The 27,892-nt window shown below is 32.4% G+C and overlaps 2 protein-coding genes across 2 annotated transcripts in view; one reads left to right on the forward strand and one right to left on the reverse strand.

Annotated features, from left to right (window-relative positions):
* LOC138327760 (neurobeachin-like) overlaps positions 1-27,892 on the forward strand; it is a 294,526-nt gene that overhangs the window by 205,822 nt on the left and 60,812 nt on the right.
* Positions 11,459-14,129, reverse strand: LOC138327759 (protein mab-21-like 2). The gene has a single exon (XM_069274102.1). The coding sequence runs from the start codon at positions 13,643-13,645 to the stop codon at positions 12,539-12,541; it is 1,107 nt and encodes a 368-aa protein (XP_069130203.1). The 5' UTR covers positions 13,646-14,129; the 3' UTR covers positions 11,459-12,538.

Genomic DNA, 27,892 nt, shown 5'->3' on the forward strand with positions numbered 1-27,892 from the left:
AGATAAACCATGTATGTGATACAACATTTAATCTTTGAAAATCGTGTCATCATACGACGCATTTTTAAGAATATATTATAATGTAATGTGTAATAACAATGATCATGTATGGAAGGTACCATAATTGTAATCATGGAATAGAAGAAGAAGTGTTCAAATGTGAAGGTGAAATTTTAAACAAAATAATTTGAAAGATGTTCGGTTATAGAAAATTAAAAAAAATTACAAGTATATTCTAAATCACTTTCATTTGGATGATTGGTTAATTGATTTTACCTTTATTTCTTCAATATTTGAACATTAGGCCATTGTAATATCTTATTGAATACATTGTGTATTTATTTGCGACCTTTGTTTAAAGAATTATGGAAGACTTTTACTCTTCTTTACTTTATTTTCACTTTTTGTACTTTCCTAATCTTATTTGATATCATTTCATTTGATGAAACAGTATATTATTCGGAAAATTAAGCATCGCGGTTCATTTCTACGAGTTTGTATACCTAAATTTATTCCTGTTATTTCATTATTTCAAAGAATTTTAGAATAATGGCGACTTAAGATCATTTTAGCTGGGTTTCTCATATGTATATTTTCATGTCCTAGGAATTGCTTCGCTGATATATGTTTATGTCAGTGATTGGATTTGGAGAAGATCGGAGTACCCCGAGAAAAAACTGTCGCTTACTCCTATGGCATGGCAACTGTCATACGTAAATCTTAAACCCGTTGCTCAGGAATGTAAAGCTAGTGCAGGTCCATGTATAAGGATATTCATAATTCGTTGCACTGCGTGTATGTCCATAACTAGATTTAGATTTAATGCTTCTATTTACATGTGTATCTTTAATATTAATCTTTAGCATGCGTCCGCCACACACTATATAACACACTGAAGCATCGCTTGCTATTCATCTGTCGGGAATAAAGTTTACTTAACTGTGGCATGATATGCAAATAAATTCAGATCCATTCGTTCCACCAATTAAACGAGATAATTTGAAATAGTTACGCTACCAGTATCGTTTAAAATGATTTGCTATCATGGAGGTCGATTCATGACCAGAACCGTAACAACGCATTCAGGGGTAATTGGTCGAAAATATCTCTGATAAAAATTCTGATAATTTTATATGGTGTTACCGAATAACTAAAAACGCGTCAATTTTCCACATTTGTGCATTTCTGCTTTTGATCACGGCTCATGAAATATTGCTTTTAATGAACATTACCTCAGTAAGATTTTGTGCAAATGGTTTCCTTTTTATGCTGCAGTCGTCACCAACTTTAATATCCAATAGCTCAGAACTTCTCTATAAATTTATATGGAGTGTTATAAGTGTCAGCATTTAAAAAAAAACATATATGGCCTTCAGGGCACATATTGACTAAGAATGATTTCGGTTATGTTTCCATACGGTTAATAATTGCAATTTTTTATTAAATTTCTACCAAAATTGTTTTTTTTTCTAACTCTATTATATAATATACAGTAGCTTTGAGCATTGGAGTCGATACATTACGATACTATGCGTGTCTTTCGCAGGATTCAAGATACAACCAGTCGGTGATAAAATATGTGATTTGCTGAGTATGAATCTTTATTGGTAAAACTACTATTAAGAAAGAAGATAAAGATGATTTATAAAACAGTTCTAAACTTACGAAAGCGATGTCAAAAATTTGAAAGTGAAAGTGACCATACATGTGCATATGAGAAAGAATAAATCTAACTGAATGCAAAATGGAACATTTTAGACTGACCTCGCGTCATATGTGACATGATGTCGAATTTCACTGTGTCCATAAAACTTAATAAAAGGACGTCTTAAGCTGAGCAATCTTGTCATAGCTTCGACATGTATGAGAGGTTTGACAAAGCTATGATATTTCTGTAATACTTGCCTCTGTGTTAGATGTCAGGGCTATATCCCACTAAGACATGAAAGTTTGTAACTTGTTGTGTTTTGAAATTATGGCATTTATTTCACACATTGTAATAAAACGGTGACTATAATTTCCAGCCAGGTGGCAATATCAACGCCTATCTCCCATAAAAGATCATTACGCTGGGTCCTCAATTTTGTCATATACTCATTAAATACTTCAAGTCTTACTTATCATTATTCTAAACATAGAGAACCTTCATTTTTCATCTCCACTATTTAAACCAATGAGTGTGAAGTCTCTGCCATAATATCTTTCATATTTATACAAAACATTCTACACACTTCTTAGATTATCTTGATTGAAAGTGGTATACTAGAGAAGAGACCAATTTTATACATTTATTCTTATCAAAACGACATTTAAGACTATCTTTTATGATTCAGTTCTATATTTCAAACAAGAACACCTTTGATATTTGTGTTTTACATTTTGCTGTTAATCAATTAATATTTGCGTGTAATTAAATTTCGCGGGCTTTTACAAATCGCAAAAACGAATTGGTACATATATATATAATAATAATAATAAGGACAGGTACTATACAAACAAAGGAGCCTAAATCGTGACATAAAACGTTAGAAAAGGAAACATATAATTAAGTCGCCTCTAAAATAGATTGGTTTGTGGTATCCTTTTGATTGGTACTGTTTGTATGCCATCGATTTGTCTTCTGAGACTTCATGTTATATGTACCATAACTGAGCGAAAAAAATGATGTTATTTCGTCTTCAGTAGTTTATTGAAAACCATAAGGTTTGAGAAATGAAGCTGTGAAAATTATGTCGACGTAAATATTATGTTTTGGCAGTACTGCCAAAATTCATGTTTATTTGTACGCGTAAAATCAAATCTATTCTATGTAACCCTTGTAATTAAGAAAATGCTGGTAACGTTTGGTGGTGAATTAAAAGCTCTTCTTGATTCGTCAGTACGAAAAATACGGCACATATAACTTTAAGCATAAGCTATCGTTATAATAATCTAAATATACAAATTTAATAAAGATCTTATTTCGTCTTATCTGAAACTACGCTAACAAATCGTTCTCTGTGGCGTTTTATATCATTTATAATTGGAATCATAACGAAAATTTTGTTTGTATTTATGGTTAGCAATAAATCCCTGTCATATTTTCCTGCGATAGCATCATTTTGCTACTATTAAACCACACTGTACACTACATGCCACATCAAATTTCAGCATACACTTAAGCTTAGAAATGACAAATTTGTTTAATCATCATTAAAACACAATACGATAAAACGATTGAATATTTCTTTAATATACTACAGTATAGTCGTAGATATATCATTATAATTTTGTATGAAGATCGTATTTGGATTTCGTATGCCGACAAATCATTATTTGAGTAAATCTAAATTTAAAGTGAACATATTTAAGAATGGAATTGGTATAAACCATCAATTTGTTTTTAAACCACTGAATGCACCGTTTCAATATGTTATTTTTGTAAATTTTGTTCTGAATATGATGATTTATATATATATGATAAATTATAATTATTTGTGCTAGATTATATACCACTAATGCAAAATAATTAACATCAATTAAGAATTTTCAAAGAATAAATAATTGCAAGAAATGTGATAAAAATAATTCATTACAGGTTTAATTTGCCTGCATTGATCCCCTTGTTTTTTTGAAAAGCCTTCCAGACGACCTTTCTGGATAGCACGTGATATTTTAACAAACTCCAGCCGTAATGTATTAACACTCAATAAGCATAGAAATATAATTATATTCTCTTACATCTCAAATGAACTCAAATGAGTTTTACATTGTGCATCCTAAAGTAATTAAATTATTAAATAATATTTAACAGAAATAAAACGAAAATGTCTTTTATGCTTATGTACAGCAATGGTATATTGAGATATTGATTTTACTTTGAGAAACCTAAGGCTGGAACTATTCGCCGGGTTCAGTAACAAATAAGGTTGTGTTATATCACATTTAGCGTAACTTCCCTAAGGCTGTTTTTGTTATTCATGAAACTAATATTACCTCCTTATAATTGATTTGAATATGAAAATTCTTCGGATTATTGAATAATGAATTTGAATTTGTCCGTTGTATTATATATATATTTATAACTTATAAAACAAGATATGATGCCCTATTGTGTAACTATCTTAATTATGAATACAACATTTAAAAAGAAAGAAATAAAACTAGAGTAGGAATTTTAAAATAATGAAAACTCTATTGCATTTACTTATAATTCCACACATCTCTATTTCTAATATCATTTTCTTCTAATGACCTTTTGCAAAGCGATTAAACCCAAACTATTCAAGTAATATGTAATAAACAAACTTTCATCCCTGCCATCACAATGGCAAATCTTCTTTTAAAATCTATAAATTGTGCTCGTGTAGATTTGCCGTTGCTCTGTTCTACTGTAACTCTTGTCTTGCAAACTATATATCTTTATACAGAATGAAATCTCCTCAAGTAGAGTTGCCGTTGTCCTTCTGCTGTATCTGGTCTTGTACACTATCTTCATACTCTGCTCTGCTGTTGTAAATATGGACTGCGCATTATCTTGCCCGAGGTAGCATCAGCATCCATCACAACATGCCCTGTAATCTCGTTTGTACTTACCTTTGATGAAAGGCCTTATTTTCTTGGGGCATTTTCTTTTCTACAGCAACACTTTCTTACACATAACAATTAATGTGTCTACTACCTGTCATCCGATTTTCAAGTTACAATTATTGTTTTTATTTTCTATTTATTTTTCATTAATGTTTGATAAGTGTCTTTCGCCTTTTAATAGTTAGAGTGTCAATCTTATTATATCTATCTCTTTCTTCCATTTATAAAATATTTAGATACAATAAAATTCTGCATATATCTAGGCTAAGAACAATTTCATTTATTTTTTTTACCCGAAGTTGTTTGAATATTGCTTCTTATGTTTTCAAAATCACTAACATTGCCACATGTTCACTATTGGTCATGTTCACTATTGGTCATGTTCACTATTGGTCATGTTCACTATTGGTCATGTTCACTATTGGTCATGTTCACTATTGGTCATGTTCACTATTGGTCATGTTCACTATTGGTCATGTTCACTATTGGTCATGTTCACTATTGGTCATGTTCACTATTGGTCATGTTCACTATTGGTCATATTGGATCTCTATTGGTCATATTGGATCTCTAATAATGAGATTGATACATTTTCCTGGGATTTTTTTATCAAATAAAATACATTACAAAAGCATGGCAATACACTATTTTACGTTATCTTAGTTGTTTTCATACCATAGTATTAACGCCATTAATTAATTATTTTAGCAAATTTAGGACACTGACAAATAAATAAAGTTATAAAATGACACTTTACTTTCTACATGTATAATCAAATTTCTAATAAACAAAAACGTATTTATATAATATAAAATATATCTGAAATTAGATGCATTTTTTAAAATGCACGTCGTTGCAGGATTAATAAAGGAAAGACTATTCATACAAAAAATACATTATATCGAAAGCTTTGGTACTTCTTCTTGGTATGTTCTTTGGCATTACATTGTTGTAAAATAGTGCATGACTCTAATAAAATATGGCAATGAATTTCCGAATTAATATTTTATCAGTGGTTTGCCCTAGGCGAGAACGGAAGTGTTACGGTATGTACTGGTACCATTCATAAAATGTCATCACTTCTAATAAATAGGAAAGATTAAATCAGCCACGTTATTACTGGAATTAATACTGAAATGTAAATTGATTTCTGTTTTCCCGCCTTCATAATCTCCTATAAGTCATGCATAAACATACCTCTTTGTTATGAGTGAACCTCCTTTAGATAGCAAGTAAGCATTAAGGGCTTTCAAAAATAAAAAGGAAAATTTGAAACAAATGTTTAGTTTTGAAAAATGATGCAAAATATTTCCTTCAATATTATACATATTTCAAACCAAATATGATAAAATTGTTAACAGTACATTGTTTTCTGTTTATCTTGAAATTTTTCAAACGTTGTTTCTTCAAATGTTTCGCTAAAGGTAACGGCAAAATATCCGAAACTCTTGGAATTTACAGTAAACCTCAAGTCTTACACATTACTAGTACCAATTGTTCATTTAAAATGCGAACTGCAAAATGCTCAGATAACAAAATAATATTGTCAGAAAATTTGTTCAAAATTCAAAATGAATCTGACGTTAATCCTTGACATTAAAACTGTTTTGAAATCCAAAATAAGCGAATGACGTCTTCATTTTAATTTTCATATCTTACAACCGGGCATCCAAGTCTAATGTGGATTAAAATCCTCTAATAACAAAATAATCTCGATAGAGCAAGCAGCATAAATCCCAAGAGAATATAACGTTAACAAAACAGATTCTGTATCCAAAATAAGCAAATGACGTCATCATGACGTCAGAAAAGCATATTTGATTGGGCTTGATAGTTGTGGCCGAGTGTATTTCGGAATGTCTGAGTATGACAGGCTTCTGTTACATTGGGTGATGAACTGGTATGGCACATACCAACTCTCCATGTTTACTGCCATAGTCAATTAGGGTCAGTTATACAAATCGTCAAGGGCCGGGTGAGTGAAATATACATCTACACCCTGCAGAGTCGAATGAATTTACTGAAACATGTTGTAAGTGTTACTGTATCATACTGATGTTTGTTTCCAAGATTTCAAGATGATGATATACCATATTGTTTAGTCCTGTGTCTCATATGTGACATTTCATTATGTCGGACTGTACTAATGTTTTAATTCCTCAAAATCCATTTGAAACCGATAGTAGGATAATAAGAAGAACCATTTTAAATTGGTAGGGTTAATATCTTTCAATTGTTTAATAAATGGGTGAATGTATTGGGTTTTTTTTTAAATATGTTTTTATTTAGCAAGATGTCTTGTTTTCATTTGTCAAGCTGTTTCGTTAACGATAATCATTTCTCCTTTATTGTTGTTGTGGGTTCTCCATCACCTGACCAATATTTTTAATATTTTTACACAAATTGTCGTTTATGAAGCAATGAACACTTACTCTTCCGAGACACTTATTACTACTGGTCTTTTCAGAAATTAACACGTAAGATTGGTTTTATTTATATCAACTGGTGTTTTGTCGATTTAAATTTATAAATTACCGCAACAATAAATTGAATAATTTATAATTATAACGAATTATAGTTGCTGTCTGCATATAGATTTAAGAAAAAAAAAATCTTGTCTCAGACACTAAGCTCTTAAAATGATTTTCTCAACCTAGTTTAAAACGTAGAATTAGACCTGCCGCATAGACAAAAAATTATCAAGCGAAAATTTGGTGATGATTTTAATATTCTAGAGACTGGTGGCTAGTTTATATATTGACCAAAGTAATGTTTTATCAAAAACGTTGACCAAATAATTTTTTAAGCTGGTCAAATTAGAGAAGTTATCAAAGTATATTGACAAAACTATTAATATCATTATCATGAGGGGAGATTTTTATTTATCAGGTAAAAAATTAAACCACTCCACTATTGTTTCATTCCGTATCAGTTATTGATAAGTCTTTGCATGACTTATATGATAATTAAAAACATATAAAAGAATGAATCTTTTCATGACTAGTTATATTTACTATAATTGATATATCAATTAAGTACTTATTTATTCCTGTTTCATTATTTTAAATTCCTGTAATAAGTCATATATAGTTAAACTATACCTTAATAGTAATGAATATTAAATTATACCAAATGCTAAGTAATTAAAATATATTAATTATGATATTGAATTTGGATATAAACCACTATTAGCCACAGTTAAATATAAAATGTTTTTGATAAACTGAGAAGCAAGTGATCAGATGGGTACTTGTTATCAAATCATAATGTTTGATTTTATATTTAAGCATTATTATTTGAAACTTTAAATATCAAAATGCAATCTTCGCATGTTGAGGAAAGGAGGTATATGTGTCAAAATTTGATATACAATTACAATGAGAAGGGGTAAAAATCGATTATTTGATTAAATCTACGGGTATGGGAGGGGCTGAAAGGCCACAGACCGGTGACAATGAATGGGCATCTCTGTGTGTTTGTATAGGACTACGGATACATCGACAGTTTAGGTAGTCACTAGACTGTTAAATTGTCCACGAAATCACATGATGGTGGGTCTTCTGGGTAGGCATGATGACAAGTTATCATCGTTTTAATTATTATCGAATATTTTTTTAAAGAAATTACCACAAATGATTGGAGAGATCTCCACCGCAAAATCGTCTAATTAGCAGTTTTCCTTTACTCTCAATCGACGGAGCATTTGCTAGACTATTATTCTAACTATAAACATATTAAAATGAGAATGAAAGGAGGATATACGTATGTGTCTTACCTTCGTAGGCGTTACACCGTGTTATTTTAACCATAAAGAACAAGCTCTTGTGAAAAATAAAGCTAAAGTAACGACCTGTACGAACGATGGTCCTCTATCCACTTTAGAGCACTCGGGTTTAACATACTTGACCTATCGAGTCCCGCTTTGGCCGTAACTATTAAAAAAGAGTAACATCGCATACTTTTTCATTATGCCTCGCTTTTTTATTATGCCTTTTAATGTTTTGATGGGACAGAAGACTATCGCGCTCTAAGTGGTTTATTGAAAATGGATCAGCCGCTGCCCGCCAGGCACTTTTTGTAGATAGTTTTAATACGACTTGGGTGGTATGTTTTTGCTTGGCGATTCACCTCATGCGAGACACATAACTGTCGACAGTTTCTCTTGTCTGTGCGGTGCTGATGTTAATGTGTGGCTTTGATATGAAATAGTTTAACAATGTAATGGGTATTGTTAAACAGTGTTCCCTTCATTAACGCATCACTCATTATGTAGTCTATTGCAAATTTTATGAATTTGATGCATACTGATTTTTGTGTATTTCTTCCTATATAGTTATGTGTTATTGCGTGACAGGGTCGTCTCTACCTGCTGACACAATACAAGGTTAATTAGCTTACATGATGCATATCATCATGCTACTAGTTTTATTTGGAGAGGAAACACTGAGAGGGAGGACGAATATTTTTATCGGCGTAACGTGTGTAATTTGTGGCTCTGTCACGGCTTGTGAGTTTACTGACTGATCGGCTAACACTAACATGCTATACTATCACCTAAAAAATGTAAACATTCACTACTATAGCAGTAGCTAGAGTTTCTAAAATGTACACATGTCCCTTATATGAGTAGTATATTCCTCTAAAATATGCATTTGTCCTTTCTGTACAGAGCATAATCTTTAAAATATGCATTTGTCCTTTCTATAAAGATTATAATCTTTAAAATATGCATTTTTTTCTATAAAGAGTATAATCTTTAAAATATGCATTTGCCCTTTCTATAAAGAATAAAAGTAATAGACAAATCTAGTTGAGTCACAAACACGTGTTCTGTTTAAATCCGTTTTAAAATTATCATAAATAACGTTGATAAAAATTAATTAAACAAGTTTTAACATAATAATGTTAATCAACCTATGTCCAAGTGTGCCTCGACATATTTTTATATAACGATGTATAATTGATTTATTTGACATAGCTGTTCTAATAAAAGTTAATTTATCACCTGTGTTTTATGCAATGAAATCACCTCTGCCCTCGACTCCACCCTATATTTGTATTCATTATTGTTGTACAATCCATTTTATGATTATTTATATTGTTTCATTTATATATAATTTAGGCTATTTGAATTAAATAAAATCATATCGTCGTTCAGCATAATGGAAAAATGCCTAAATTTTATCAAAATATAATAATTTTAGCTAGTGTATGTAATCATTTAGGATTCATATTCGTTTCGATATCGTTAGATGGATGAAGATAGACATGTAAACAAACTTCCATTGTTTATTACCAGTTGTAATACCATTGTGTTCTAGTATATACAAAATTTAAGTTATGTTATTGTTTAATAGGTTAATGTCTATATAACAATCCTTCAAATAGTTCTACTCACTACGACGTCGATTAAGTCAAGTTTTGCCAAGTAATTCAGAAATCCTAAACCATACTTATTAGTTGTTTGCATTTGTCAGATCAGCGGATCCCAATGAACTGTATTCTATTTCCTATTGCATAAATAGGGTTGAAAAGATAAGCATTGGACCACTGGGATACATATTTAACTGAAATATGTGCAGTGTGCAATCCAAATCTTTTATAATTTCATGGTTAACCACATGTAGCTATAGTCTCCATCATAATTCCTATAATTTAAATATATCGTAATATGTACTTACAGTAATATTACGAGATTGTAGGAAATTTCGAATATATAATATAGTTTTGATATTTTTTTCATTATTAAATTGATAATTGAAACGCTCCTAGTGAAACATTGTGAAAAAAAGCTTTTGTCTTTTTGAGCATAGACTCACTTAAGATTTTACTAAAACTTATTTTTTAATTTTATTGATAACAGAAGTGATTTATAACTAATGATGAATTGGAGATCTAAATATAAATTATACAAAGGAGTGCCCCATACAAGTACAGAGTTACTTAATATCACTTTGCTATTTATAGTTATAATATATAGTTGTAAAATATTAGTTGTTAAATTTGTTTACATAAATATGATTATGCCAACGTTAACGCAGTATTTAATTATCTATCACCTGTATTAACAAACAAAAAATCATATTTTATATTATTCAAAAAATAAATTGTTTCCAGTATCACGGTTAGCAAAAGACGTGTGATCAACGAAAAAAGAATTTAGTCCTTACATTTTTTAAACTGTTGAATTTTTTTTAAATATTTTAAAATAAAATAATATTAGGTTTTAACATTTTCTGCATTCTTCGGGTGTATTTTAGCATTGAACATAAGATGTAGTAAGACGAGACAAAATTAGACAAATAGAGGTGTATGTTGACAAGGGAAGAGCAATTATATCCTCAGTTAACCTCCGATCACTCATCTAAAGAAGAAGATCCAAAACACAAAAATGCAATTAAAACCAACAGTTGTAAACAAATGCTACTTAACCCCTCAGATCACCGTACAATCCATGGGCATCGAAGACAATCGAGACATTTCAAGGTAAGATAATAGCAGGCGAAAGGAAAACATAATAGACAAGTGAAAATTTTGTTAATGAAAGATTTTTAGTTTTCATAGTCCTAAATGGTGAGGGGGAACATCCACTTAAAATAATTCTGAAACACTACACGGAGTAATGTTTACTGTAATGATAGCCTGCTGAGATGTTAAGAGATCGCAGTAGTTAGTCTTCGACAGCCAGACCTCTCCTACATAGGCAGGAATTCGGGCAACCTGGGGTGGGTAAATATCATTTTAGAGATAATTTTAACTAAAAATATGCTGTTCCGCGTTTGTCACATATTTTCATTATTAAATGTCTGTTTTTAAAAACCCAAAATTATATATAGTTCAATGACATTACTTTTTTATTTATCAAATAAAACTACAACATATATTTTTGTTGAATTCGTCTTTAATTTTTGTACATATTTCTTTTTGACATGAAATGGAATTTTAAGAATCAAGTGTTCAATGACACTTTAATAACTTAGAAGTTAAAATCTGTTACTCCATATACATTCATTATTTAAAAGAAAATACACAATAGACAACAACTTGTTTACCTTAACAATTAACAAATGACGCAATGGAAGATAAGATTTCATATAAACAATCACTCACTTTTTCACATCGCCAACAGTTTAACCATCAGTAAATATTTAAAGCACATTAATAAATAAACTCAGTATCCATCTGATGAAGTCCTTATCTTTGGTATTAAAGTAGCTTATCGTAATAAAAATAATTTATCATAACATTGCACCGAATAAACACGGCGGCATGCCAGTGATCTGATTTATATTCCCGAACGTAACACAGTCACAAAGCTCTAATTTTTACTCTGTACTTTCGATATTCGTTACATTGACACTCTCCCCGATAAGTAATCTGTTCCAAACGTGTTTCAGTTTGCCGTATAAATCCTTTTATAGAAAGATTATCATTACACCACAAACTGCACCAATAACCTTGTTTACATCAGAGAAGTCAATCCGTGCTTTCCCCCTTTGCACTGATGACAATTATCAGCTGTTGTCCCCTCCATTGCTTCACAATTTACCCCCACCCCTATATAAGTTATAAATACCACTCCGAACTACACAACAAATATCCTAGCACGAATCACAAAACCACCTATTTATATTTTGGCATTTTCGTTAGCTAGCAACATATTTAAAGCGTTGTAAGTCTAATTTCTGGCACATATTGAATTTTGTCTATAAAACGGAAATAAAATTTACGATAAAGCATAAAATTATTTTATGTTAGAAATGATTTATTTTAGTACATTTTATTTCTAGTAATATATACTATTCATATTAATATGCCTACCAGCCTGATTCCAGTGTCCCTTGCCCGGTTGATAGATAGGAAATCCATACATCTCAATTTATGATGAATACCGTTACTGAACTTCCTGTATGATAATAAACCATTCAGCGATCCAAGAATACATCACATCACAGACAAAAATTTACATTTAAAGCTTTTCTAGACTTTTTGGATTCGTTAAAAGTTCCCGGAGAATTCGCCAGGCCTGTTTGGCAGCATTGTCCATCCCAGATGTGGTTTTACCCTTAAATAAGTCCACGTTGGGTAGGAAATAATGTGGGCATCTCCTGTTTTGTAAGCACGAGATAAGTTGTAGTAAGATACCGTTGAGTCTGTCTCCTAAGCACGTGTCATCCCACTCGATCTCACGCGGGTGCTTTTCACATTCGTACAGAAGTAGGGTCTTCATGATATACGAGGTGATGGGTTGCCCCGGAATGTCGAGATGTCTGTCGCGGAAAGTTTTCATGATACTGAGACACTTCCGACGACACCCTCCATACAGAAGTCTGTCCTCAGCATACTTGAACGACATGGCCCAAGCATCCCCTTCGGCCGCGCTCTGTTTGTCCTTCATGTAGATGCTTTCACGAGATAGAAGATCGAATCCCTCTGTCTTGACCTCGGCCACGAGGTTTGGGTTTGGCCAGGGTATATGGGGTACTGGCCAGTGTGCAGCACTACGACACCAGATCCCACCGCACCTGAACGCGGGGGTCACTTGCACCACGAACCTTTCCTTAATCCGAAGTTTCACTTCCGTGGTATCAGCTACCATTTTCACGATATCCCTATAACTGCATTTGTCCACTGCTTGTGCTACCAATGTCTGGAATCGCGACCTGATTTTCCGTGCGGACAGATATCCGGACGCTGTGATAAATTCCACCCATAGTGACATTGACCTTTTTCGACCATCACTGAGTTTCAAAACAGCACAACCAGGTATCGTACCATCGTCAACGAAATTAAACACACCCATTTGGTTTAAATAAAGTACCACCTCGAATTCCGTAGGTGAAACAACGTCCAAGCCTTCATAACGTCCATTGGCTTCATTCAAAGAACTGATGAACCGAGGCTCCTGAACTTCCACCTCTTTGAGCACATCTTGCACAACCTTGCACACCTCGCGGATCGTTTTCATGGTGGCACCCTGTCGCGACTGCACCCGTTCATTATAGTACTTGTTCAATTGGAACAAGATCTTAGATTGTGCAGCCAACATATCTGTTGATCCTCCTTCTAGAAGCATAGTCAGTGTTTTAATATCAAAAGGTGGTCCTGTTAGTTAATGTCCAAAAATATTAAAAGAGGAAAAACTCTCCAGAAGTTTTCTTCACTTTACTTTACAAGTCTAGGAATGATTCATTATTTCATTAAGCACTTAGAATGGACAACATGACTGTGTTGTCATCTGCTAATAAGATGCGGTGTCTCTTGTCTCTGCTCACCGTTGTGTTTTGTTTACAACTGTGTGCAACAGGCGTCAGCTGGTCCAGGTAAAAATCACCGTGGGTCAGTTATGACACCCACGTAGGTATATAAATGACCACTGGTCATATACTTAGGAAGAAAATCCTCAGTATTATCCATCCATGGTCAGTATAATAGGTATACACCGCTAGTGAACTCTATCTTTACTCCAATTGTCTTCTCTTCCTCGAGTAGAAACGCTTTTGTATGCATTAAGTACGGTTACTGCTCGATAGCCTGTTATGTGTGGCCTTTCAGCATGCTGTAGGGATCCTCCGCTATTTGACTGTCATATGGCTGATAATTGAAAGGTAAACATTGCAGCCCACCGGCCAATGGAAAGCCCGCTTCTGTAATCGCTGGACGGGCTGGCTCCGCCCATTTATACGCCCATAGGCAGTTCTAATCAATTAGCCGGGACTATGACACGCCTCTTAGTTAAATGAATAAGCAGCGGATTTGATGAGCTCACCCGCAGTGAATTACAAAGTAAAGTTAGCTACGCATGGCCCAACAGAGCGGATAATTCTCGTAGGGAAATAGACAGGCCTTTATGGTAGTGATGAGAGGTTCTCGTACAGCTTTTCTCATTGTCATAACTGTTCATTTTCTGTCCGTACTTTTAAGAACCTTTCATCGATTATGATTAAAACGCAATGTAAACCATGCATCTTGTAACATATACATGTATTTTGTTGTTTGATCACTTTCTTGTGTACCATATGTATATATGTTTCTGGCATTATTAACCTTTAAAAACTAGCATTGTTATTACAAGAGTACACTTACATTAGCTATTGGTATGCTTGATTTTTATACAGGATTTCCGAGGCTCCCCTATCCTCTGATACTGCCAGGATTCTTACATGTTATAGGATTTGAAGTTTATTGTTCGAATAGACGGTTTGATAATCCTACGGACGCCGGGCCTGCGTGCCCGCCTATGGAGAAACCAGCAGCGTATGTAATTGTAATTAAGTTTAATCCGTACTTAAAATCCTATCTGAATGGTGAAAAGGCGATATTATTTAAACATTATTAATCCGCGTTAATTATGTTTGTTATTTATAGTAAATCTTAAAAGTAAAGTTAATTCGCTTTAGATTACAATTTAGGTAAACATCTTCCATCTTTCTTTCCGTGATGGTTTCTAACGTTCAACAACACACTGTTCATCGAAAACAAATTTTACCACACGTCTGTCACGAATTTATCGCAGTTATTGATTTTATTTAAATCGGTTTACTTATCAAATTATTGATTTAGATAAAATATTACAATAATTTTACCCCATCATAGCCTTTTCTCTAAAATGCCAGTTACCAAAGGCCAAGTGTATGTGTAATAACAATATTAGTTGTACTATGGAATTATCATTATTAGTTTTCTGAGTAACATATTTTTAGGCACAAAATAAAATACAAAATCTCATATATTAATTTCATAATATTATTTGTTGCGGTTGACTCTTATTATCGCAATTGACATTTCTTGACCTTTCATATTTATAGCCTGATTTTGTGGGTGATCTAAATTTAATGTCATTCTACAACATATTAAATTATACTCCACATGATAATAAAATCCTAATCGTAAAATATCCGAAACAAAACTGTCAGAAACATCTATGATGGTTTTGTAGTATGTTGGTATTATGTTTTACAGACATTTTTATTGCATTACGATATAGAATTTACATACAAAAAATGTCCGGTACATTCGATTTGATAGTATCGTTCATTGCTACGGATAGTTATGCTAACTTAACGGGCCAAAGTATGTAATATTGACCCCGAACCGCCGACCAAAAACAGATAGCAATGTCTCTATTTGTAGATTAAATCGAAACGTGGCCATTATTTTAAGATCATCTGCATAGTTATACTATAAATACAGAATTCGACAAGGACATGTGTTTACGAACAAAAGGAAATTATAATAGTTGATAAACAGGGGTTGTTATGAGATAATGTAACAATACACATTTTCTATAGCCTGAGGGGCCCTCAATGTTAATTGAAAATATAGTTGTCGCTTTAATGTGTCTGCTATAGCTATAAAATCGATCAATATATTTAAATAAACCTTTGAAAATAATAATTTTCAAATATTAATTTTAAAGCATAGAAATTTCATACCTATCTAGAAAATTAGGTTATAAGTCAAAATAAAATGAGTGAATTGTCAATACCTATTTGAATTGACTTTAAAATGAAAATATTATTTGTTTTCACATTATCGGGATTTTATAATCAAGATATATTAGAGTTTAACGTCATGTATTAAAAGACGTCTTATCAATGAAGACAGGAAATAAAAACAAAATTATATCAATATATTCTCTAATCATATTTTTATATCGTATGCTGTACATAATAGCATCGATATATGATATTCATGAGAAAGAAAGCACTTGTGAATCTTGATGTACTTTTTATAGTAGTAGGGCGCGTAAACAATTCAGTTCATATACATATTTATAAGTTATAACTGAAACAGTAATGCCAGCATACAATTCATTTCATTTCATAAAGTCGGCTACTTTTTGCACCAAAGAGATGTTTATCGTGAACAAATACAGTTTCATACAAAACGAGAATTCCGCTCCAGTCGATTTTAATACTTAGCGGCTCGCCATTTTAACGCCAAGTTGCAACACATTAATAACGCATTAATAATGTATCTAGATCGCTGTAAAAATCTTTGCTCTAACTACCGTAAAATTGGGCTTAATTAGGCCTGCATCAGTTACATATCACGTGTGGCGAGGTGTAAATCGGCAAAAAAGGCTGCGCGTGCCAACGTTTCGTATGAAAGAGGCTGTTACATCAGGTTACCACCTCCCTTCTGTCGACCAGGGAATAAATAAACATCAAAGTTTATTTTATAAACTACACATTGATCAAAAACATCCGTGCGTTTAAAAGCAGACATCGCGGATTTGTACGGTTTCTGAGTCGTTTAACATATTCAAAGTAGGACTATTATTGTATAGATTTCTGCCAGATGTGGCTCACTATACGTCTAATATAGTGCCATCACCGTCACTGGTTCCCTTGTTTACCATGCACCATCTTCTAACTCTTACCAAAATTCGATTTGTATTGATTTTACAGTGTCTGGGAAATGTTCACTTGAAGGAGTAAAGTCAATATTTGTCTCCATCTCACTCGACTAGTGACCCCGCCATTGTCGAATTATTGTAATTTGGTTGTAGCATAAGGCAAAACTAATCCCGTGGATTCTGGAACTCTTGAAGCTAATAATTAGTCCCTCGGGCCCTCTGCCATCATTATAATACCCGGACCGGAGCAAGTTTCCGGACCTGTCACGGCAAATGCGAGGGTTTGTGACAGAACGGGCTATTTTGTACCCCTCCGGTTATGTGCTGCTATCGATTCTAAAGCATACGTTGCTGTTGATAACCCAGAGCTAGCTAATTCAAACAGGAAAAAAATTATGATATATCTTAATTAAAATTAGGTATTTATAAAAATTTAGAATTATAAATTGTCATGTTATCAAAGTTAGGAAATAGTATTGAAATTACTTAATCAGTAAACAGTTATATTTAAAACATAAATTATATCTTATTGATGAGAGAAATTGAAGAAAAATCATTGTATTTATAATATATGTTAAGTACATTATAATATTCTTTAAATATCTTGCAGGAATTAGTAATGCAGTTTGGAAATACAAATATACTCAGAAGCTTCTTAATATTTTCTTTTCTCGTTCGACCTCTCTAAAATGTACGCAGAACGTCCCATCAGGATTCATCAACTGAACAACATCAATTCTAATTAAAAAGAAAAAAAAGAAAATACTATAATAATGGTATTTATAATTTTTCCAAATCAATTTAAGTTCGCCACAAATTAGTTGCTATACAATTGTTTTCTCCTCGTGACATAACTTTGTCCATATATTGTTAATGGTAGATAATTAAATCAATATAAATATTTCCCTTTAAGATTAAAGGAGACAGAATAGTTCTAAGTAAGCGATATCCTCAGTCTTAGATATGTGCATTGCGTGAGAAAATCGTATCGACAGAGCACGTATGTATTAATTAAATTCCCGTAATAACATTTTATTATGAATGACATATATCATATTGAATAATAGAGTTAATATTAATTACAATTAATTAATATTTCGTCACCCCCTGGTTAAATAAATTAATACCAAAAGATTATGAACGTCTTTTAAACTGCTGTCAAATAAACCACTGTAAATCATAGATATTTTCGACCTCGGGTTCCTAATCTTTGAACCACATTTTTTTACAGAGCAAAAATATTTTTATTCTATAAATATTGGCACGCACGGATAGATAGGGTATGCATGGGGTATTTAATTAAAGGGCGCGTTCTGTGTATTGCTATAAAGATAAGTATCAACTCTTAACTGTGTTTTTTTCAGAGAGCAGTTCGGACATATTTCTTCATTTCATCATATATTATCTTCATCATATTATAATCTCACCAACTTGTTCAAAAAAGTGTTAAACAAATTACGGTAATGAAGGGAGATAACTCATTAGCCAGTGAATCATATTTAAATTTTGTAATTCGCGTGTGGTGTTTTAGGAAGGAGAATAACTTAAGATCCTGTCGTTACAATACCTAAGGGAGCAAATATGCAGATATTAATATTAAAAATACAATTGTAGAAAATATTTAAATAATGATTATGAACATTAAACAGTCCTTTATGTTCAGCGCATCGAAGTAATTTGATTGCATGAAATAACGTATAAGAAGAAGCTATTCCAAATAACACGAAAATTCAATTAACTTCGAAACTCATGATACTGGATACTAATATGTTGTAGCTAAAAGGTTTATGAATATGTGTGTGAATACGATGATCTTTGGCCTAGGTACCTATCATAAACATTTTTTGTTTACGCAATATTGAAGGAAAATCATCAAGTATTATTATTGGCAGAATTATGATATCAATTTTCACATGACAGTAATATCATAAAAAAACATTGTCATATCTGCATACGTGAATGAACCATAACGATATATACAATTGTAAATCAAACAATTCTATCAACGTAGTCAAATACCATCAGGCAACCCATAAAATAGTCCTATATTAACACGTTAGGCCAGAAATAGGTGTCTAATCTGACAGAATCACACAGGTGTCATAAGGTAGATGTTTCCCTACCCCGGTCATTAACCAAGTAAGACCACATGTCAGTGAAACGTCGCCTTCCTTATCGCCCTCTGGATCTGCTCATCAGCCATTCAAAATACGTCATCAATCTATTTCCCACCCTAATCATGACAGCGCCACTACCCGTAGGGGAAGTGACGTCGCGGCATTGGGTCTGGATTTGTACAGGCGTGTGTGTTGTAAACCCCGAAGCGATTACATTCAGAGATCTACTGAATAAATATTGACTTTGCTTATGGTTTAAAGTTCCATAATTTTCTTGGTGATTGACAAAAAACTTACATTTCGAGTTCTGTTCAAAATTAGTATTCTATAAATATTTTATCAAGCTCCAATCAATCAACGCATTTGTCGTTTTTAAGTCAATATGTTGTTCTTTATTGTGCAATCTTGATTTGAGATAGCAGTTCATTAGAGTTATCCATGTGTTATAATTCCCCCAGGACAGGTAAATATCTTTAAAAAAAAAACCAGACTAAAACTTTGCAAAATTATTTGTTGATTTTGATCGCCTACAATGCGAACCAAATTAAATAGAAGCTTTAGAAGATTGAAACGACAAACCTTGTTTATAATCACGTATGCAAAACCTGGAGTAAAAGTCCTGACATAATTAACAATACCAAATTCGTCATGCAAGGAAAGAAAATACCCTCCCGTATTTCTGGCCAAATATCATTTTGTGCAAATAGGAGTCGGATGGTTAACTTTGGCATAACGAGGTATAGTTTATAAGAAGTACTGAATATGTCTGATCACCCCATATCATCGAGGGAGAAACTGACTAATTCCTGGTGAGATAACAAAAATCACATATCCCCCCCCCCCCCCCGCGAAGTTCATACCTACAGTATTGGTATCAATATGTAGATAACACATAGAATAATTATAAATGTAAGGTCCAAATATCATATTTATCCAAAGTGATTTTATGAAGGTTATTTCTGGGCATTTCTTTCTTGAAAATAACATCATGAAGGTCATTGAAAGACAATAAGCAACGAAGCTTCTCTTTTACCATCCATCTATCAGTCAACACTTCCATTATATGACTTTCTAAAACATGTATTAACAGTAATGCAAATAAGAAAACCCAAAATGAAAGAAACATTTTTGAAATGTCAGATAACTTTAATTTTTGTAATACATTATAATCTTAGAAAGAAAGGAAGTTATTTTCTTTAATTGGCGATATGAAGTCATTCTAAACGATAGAACCAAGGATTTATAATCTACGTCCTTGGATAGAACAAATGTTTCTGTTACAAATCAATTTATATGAATTAACCAAAGCGTTGCAAAATGCTACACTTGAATATTTCATACACCAATTCTTAGGTTTTTACTAGGTCAACAAAGTATGTAACATGGCAGTCGTGAATATTCATCGTCATAGTGAAAATAAGTTTGATTATGTTTTCCAACAACAGAACATTAAAAAAAAAGAAAACAACAGCATCCATGTGTGTGTATATGTGTATCATAACTGCCCACACACACAATAAGAACACAAAACAATCCAATTATTAGGACGATATTATAGAGTTACATTACGTAACTGTTTTAAGTTGGGTAATATGATGATAAAACAGTTGGTGCTCTGGTTCTGATTCTACAAGTGTTAATCTGTTTAAATGCTAGAGGTGCATGGATTGATTTTAAACAAACGGAGATAAAAGTGGGGTATAATGAAGAATAAAAATATCGCCAAACCAAAAGAGATATCTCATCTCATTATACGCGAAAACCTCATCAGCTTAACTTAAATAAAAATGGCATGTAATGGAATATTTTCAAATTGAAAAAGTTACTTTTGTCAAGTTGACAACATTTGTGATACAAGACTTTAGAGAAATGAGACAAGATTATTGAACATTTTGCTTAGATACAGAAATGTAACTATTTAAAATTTCATCTTAATTACGTCAAGCTGACTGTTCAGAACACGCATTTTAACAAAACAAAAAGAAGCATATCAGAATTTGTAAACATGATGATGCTAAACATGGAACAGTCGGGTAAACAAAGAGTTTTTATCACGAGCAGAGTTACATCTTTCCCACGTAACGAACAAGTTCTGGTTTTACGTAATCACTGTGAAAACTAAACAATTCGATAAAACAATCATGGGTCAGACCATAGGTGTTCAGTTAACGCCTTACCATCTGTGATCTAACGCAACACACAGTTGACTATTATTACCTAGAATATAAATGAGATCGGTATTTTGTGTAAAAAAGTTCTGTTGCATTTTGCATTATTTTGTATTTATTTCTCGTATATTTGCTGCAAATAGGGATATGTCAGTTCTAAAGTACATGTAATAATTATCTTGAATATGCCAAATATATAGGGAAAATGATATGATTTTGTAAGAGAGTTGACTGAATTCCATAAAAAGGCAAACAAAAGAGAAAGAAAAGTTTTTTGGCGCCTCAAATCGCAAGGTCATGCCTTATGAGTTTTTTGCGACAATTCAGTTTTGCGAAGGATAAATGAAAAGGCCCTATTTTCATTGAGGAGCATACTTTTTTGCGTCCATTTAAATTTTCGAAAGGTAATCGCCCGTAAATTACGCGAAATTTAAATTTCACGCAAATGGAAGTGGTCAACAGTACAAAAACATTCACGCAAATACGATTCGAATCCAACATAAAACATTAGTTGTTTATGCAAAAATGCAATATCATCGAAGGCCAAAGTTGATAGAGTACAGGTGAAGGTCAAATGAAGATGTGAACAAGCTGCCGCGGGTATACACACGTAATACACACATACCTAGCATATCACTACACATGTGTTCATTCATACTGACAACATATGGATTAGGTCATTCAGGTCAAATATTTTGTTATACACATACAACCTAGATATAAAACTATACTTTAGGATGAAAACATGGTCACCTACGTACTTTCGAGGTATACTGCAGTGTGCTATAATCGTCATCACGTGTTCATAAGTTACGAATTCACGAATAACGTGATGAAATACAAAATGTCATGTAATCATTTCGAACATGTAACACTTAAAAAGAAGAGACATATTGCCTGAAAAGTTCAGCTATAGAAAGGATGTATGAAAAGAAGAACATTCTAAGAGTTTCTCAAAGGAAAACTAAGAGATATTAAAATACAAAGGAGAAAGAATTTACTGATAAAAATAAAACTATTTAGAAAGAAAATAACTGTTTTTTGTTTTTGTTTTTGTCTTTTAAACCATCGAAGGTCTTGTTCGGATGGTGTTTTAAATATACGAGATGTTTTTGTTTTAGTGGATCTCATTGCGGTGTTGATTTTCTATATGTTTCAAAGCTGTACTTTATTATATTGCTTTTAAGTGGTGTAGACAAAACTTCATTTAGTAGTCGAGATAAGTCAGGAAACTTGATCAAGGTAACGCAATACCACCTGTAAACAATTACTCAGTAGAACTGTAGGCCGTCTGTATCGGTAACTAACAGTTTGGCATGACACATTGGTCTAGGAACAGTGTCTCCTCACTATCGAGTTGCAAGCCATATTTTTCTTGACCATTTCATAACTTTGTTATATATTTTTAGCTGAAACATTATAGGAAAAAAATCCTCAGCGTTCAAACATTTAACATGAGATGTAAGAAATCGTTTCCGAAAGTCAGAATTGTTTTATCGGAATAATGTAGATGTCTATCTATTCTGCAGTGTGTCAGCAATACGAAATAAAAAAAAAATATGAATTTTGCTAAAATTGTTTAAACACAGAATCCTTGGAGACCATTTCTGATGTTTTGGATAGTTTCATCATTAGATCTAGTAAACTCGTGTTCTGCAGTCAACGACGGACCATTATTGTGAATAAAGCTTGATGTCAGGTACTGACATTTCCACAGACAAAGATACATTTCACAGAGGAAAACAGTCTACAATATTTGAGCAAATACATGCTGGTGCATTTAACCCATGCTTGACAAATACTTGAAAATGGTTCATGTTTCACACAGAATGCGCTCGGTAGACACAAACAATTGAAACTATTCCGACCGTCGCCATCCGGTGGAACACAACACCTCGTGGCAGACGTGGAGGTGAGAAACTGCATCGCGTGCCTCCATAGCGACAAGGCAATCTCGCGAGATGTCGGCTTGATACACGAGAGGATAGATCAGATATTTCACAGACCAAACTATAGGACAGGCCTCCTTGGTTCTGAGATTACCTTAATTGATGGAAGAGATAGCAGCTCTTCCTGTAAGTACTTCACAAGGATCAAACTACCCAAATGGTATCTTCTAACCCAAACACAAACGGAAATGTCTCTGTATCGTTATTAAAGTATGCTTTATTTTGGATGTCTGAAATTTAAACACAAAACATTTATCACGGTCCTTTAGGCTGATAGGATGTCCTAAACCCAGGCGTGTCCATTTTTATAGCGTTGTCCTGTTACTATGCCTACGAAGAGACGTCGACTGTAAATAGCTGTACAGGAAGCTAGTTCCGATCAATACACTTCCATTTTACGGAACTAATTAGGTTATCCAAGAGCCAGTCCACAGATGGGAATCCCTTACCGCCCGATAATGAACAAGAGCCTCACTTCCACTGCAAAATACACCTCCCAAGTGTGGGATAAATTTCAAGCATGTCTTTTCGTAACGTAATTACTGTTCAGTCTCCCAAGCCACACGAATGCCGACAATAAATTGTTTCTACCAAAGCTTCAGAAATTCCAAGTTTCAAGAAATAATTTCCCTCGGCCCGCTATTAAATACAAAGATGAACGATCACCGACTTTTCGCCTTTCCGATATGAAAACCCAAGACTTTTAATGCATTCTCTTGAGACTCTTTCTTATTTTTTGTTCTATAATAATGTATAAGACACTTATCATTCGTAAAGGTATCGCAGTATTTCAATTATTTAGCTTTTCGTACCACACAACGAAGGTAACTGATTTTGCTTACAATTTTATAAATGCATAGGCACTTACGTTAAGAATGAATAAGTTTACTTTAAAAATATCCACAGGAAAATGTAAGTTTAACATCAATAGAAAATTTTACGCATTTTCATTTTTAAATGGCGAATACCTTTGTAATAGCAGTTTGAGGATTTTTTAATTAAAATACGATAATATGGATAATTTTCATTTTTATTTTCGACATGTTTGTGTATACTTCAAACCAGCTTTCAGTGTTAACTACTTTGCATTTTATACTTCACACATAAGATACCGTGACTTTGGTATTATTTTTGAATCAAAGCAAATCTAGTAATTGAGAATATAATTATGTGTAACAAAATTAAAGTAAATATGATTTGATACTTTTACAAAATATTGTAATTATACAGAATATAAAAGGAAATGGTTATCACAATAATCTAATTTACTTTGTTTATAATTCTATGTTCAAGGCCAAAATTATGTGTCTATATTTTGCCATTGGCTTTATCATATGATTTACAGCGAATAATTTGATTTTCCATTCCTGCCAAAATGGACAGTATGTTTAGTATCAACACATGCAGTAGAAACCTATTAATATACATTTGTGGTTACTATCAATGTGTATTGTATGTGTCTCAATACATTATCAAAGGTATCAGTTTACATTGTTTTGTTGTATTTATATGTCGAAGATTCCAGTGATATGGAGTAATATCACAGTCTGATCTCGTTCACCATTGATTTAAACAAATCTTAGAATTATTGTCCAACAATTACACGCAGCAACTCATAATTATTAACAATTTGTATATCGTGATTTATATGTGTTTAGATGTTTTTCGATCATTTTAGAAAATTTTGATGTTGAATTATGATTATAAAATACGAAAGAATCTTTAATATTAATTATTTTATAAACATTTTGAAGTTATTAAGATTATCGTCTTTGTGGCAGAATGTCTCATACTGGTTTCGGTGTTTTTGTTTTGTTCTGTCTAGGTTTTTCTCACAATTTGTAATGTCCATTTGTTTTATTTAGATATAATTTCTGTTAGGAAATTAATTAGCTCAATAATAAAACGAGACCTGATAGTCTTTATAACATTTTGCTTTTTAAATCCGAATTTCCTTCTGTGTATCTCCAAAGTGTAAAATTCTAACCAACTTTCCCTTACTGACGCCGAATATTCCGTGGAGATTGGTGACTATTTGTTGTTGCTGTACGACTTGGCACCTCTCCAAGACAACATTTGAAGACAATTAGTCTATGGATGCTCCCGAAATCATCCCTATATTGCCGGTCCTGGTTGTGTATTCGCTTGGTTAATCTCTGATTAACGAAATAAATCCAAGCGTGGATCGTCCATTTCTGTAATGAGATAACAAAATATTCATCTAAATCAAAATTACTTTAGAATACAGTTTGGGTTAAAAATCGCTCACCAGAAAATTACATTAGTTTCCGTATGATGGAATTCATACTAAAATGGCTGATGCCAAGGGACATTAAAACGCTAGAGGACTGGCCACGCTGCGCGTGCGTTGCTACTGACCATTTCTGGTCTGGGCCATCTTTCCCACATTTCGCTTCCTAACATTTTAAAGTGTTGAGAATCGTTTGTGATATTGTCATTTTTACACGAAACAAATTAATATTAGATGAAGTAGTACGCGTTACTATAGTAACAGACAGAACCAAAATTAGAACATAGCCTCTAAACGAACGTCAGGTGCTAGATCCCTAGGGAACTGACACAAAAAGGAAGGAGTGTTTTAGGAAAGACGTAGTAAAATAAATACTGAACTTTGAAATGGAAACTTGCAGAGGACGGTACAGGATTAAAGAAAAATAAGAAAAACTACTTTTGTCTGAAGCTGATAATTAGAAATATGAAAGATAACATAATTCTTCTGCAAAATAAAACTTCAATATTTCAATCTGAAAAAAGAATAACCCATACTTCGTGTGTAAAGTGTGTATCATATATCATGTAATGCACGATTATATTCAAAGAAAGGTTTAGATACCAGGGATTCATCACATTACATATATTACCTCCTGTGTCTATAACACACAGTTTAGATAGATTGTGGTTGTCGAGACCAAGGGAGTGATTTAACATGCCTCTATATCACAGTAACCTAAACCACTGTTTGATTACAAAATTTATATATGGAACCACATTTACCTTAGGTTTTTTCTCGTGGAAATATCCTTTCACTAATCATTATTCGTAGAATATTTATAAGGTCTCAATTGTTTTCTTTATTCTGTAGGTTGTAAATTAATAAATGATTATTTATAAAAATAAAACAACTCCCTAGTCTTTAGATCGCCGACCACAGTACTCTTTCTCGTCTAAATAGTTGATTCTTTAGCGGTTAATCCATTCAGTTACGTTACATTATTATGTTGTACGAGTACAGATGTGTACATATATAAATACTTATAGTGACTTCAACGTGAAAGAAATACTATATTTCATTGATTTGATAATAAAGAATTAGCAATGTAAACGATATAATTTTGAATATATACGTGATCTAATCCCTCCGTCCCCGCAGTTATAAATCAAGAAACTATATAAACAGTATCTCAGTACATCATAGTGCATCATTACAATACAAACAATGGTTAGAATAGTGCTACGGTACAGGCTATCTTTGAAATACAGAATGTAATTCCATCTTATGATACGAGTGAAAAATTTCAATATTCACCAATAATGCATGTCGTCCAAGATAAAACAAAAGATAAGAAATTTACAAAATGTACTGTGTATAAGCATTAAATCGTATTTCAATATTTATACTGAATTGTGAACAAATCTATTTTGCAATTTTTTACAAGTGATCATAAGTGATATGATGTAAAGATGATACTTTGTATGCGGTATTGTAACAACATTCATAATCAACTTATGTGGAAAGTAGTATCAAACGATAGTTTCAATATGTTGAGTTTTGTTTTAAATTCCTGATTTTTTTTTTTTTTTTTTTTTTTTTTTTTTAATTTTTATTACGGTGAATATTATAAAACAAATATGATCATATAATATGTATAAATATAGATTACACAATGCCAACAATACCGCAATATAAAATAATATCCTTTCCGTATAATCGGTATCTATAGAATACATATAAAACTCATAAGTATTTTATATGTACATGTACTTTCATCGAGTATTTCGTTGTTGCTTTTGGAACATGCGATATTGTTTTCTTTAATTTACAAATCAATACTTTTGATTAATTAACGTCTGATAACATGAGAAGAAATTGCATTAATCACAATGAATAATCTTTACCATATTACTGTTCAATTCAACTCTAAGATTGATGGCGCGGTGCACGTGCGTTCGGCATTAAATTATTCCAATCAGTCATACCTAACCACATCATATGTTCATTTGGACAGTACATGACTATTTCTATCAATTTCATTAGGATCAAACCATCTTCATAAACCACACAGATTAACTAACATATTTAATATTCTTCCAAATGGACGCATAACTATGCCTAATTATTTTATTTAAATATTGATATTTTTCAGTTTAAAGCTGTACAATGGAAAATCAAAACATTGCGAGCTCTTCGTTTAAAAATTTATAATTATGTTTACAGATTGAATCATATTTATTATTCAGTAAATTAATATTTTTTTCTCTTTTATTGAATATTAACCTCTCAATTTAAAAATGTCAGTTTTTTAAATGGATGTAATCAGACCCTTTAATATCACACATGGTTGATAATCAATCGTACACTGATTGGCTCTGGGCGTCGTTTACTAGCCCTAACCCAGTGGCATTACTTTAATCTCGTACTAAACACTGACATCGTCATTTGTAGACTGATGTGCATTTAATCTGATTTGGAACCACCATAAAATATTC

This window comes from Argopecten irradians, chromosome 7 (assembly GCF_041381155.1).
Source record: "Argopecten irradians isolate NY chromosome 7, Ai_NY, whole genome shotgun sequence".
NCBI lineage: Eukaryota > Metazoa > Mollusca > Bivalvia > Pectinida > Pectinidae > Argopecten > Argopecten irradians.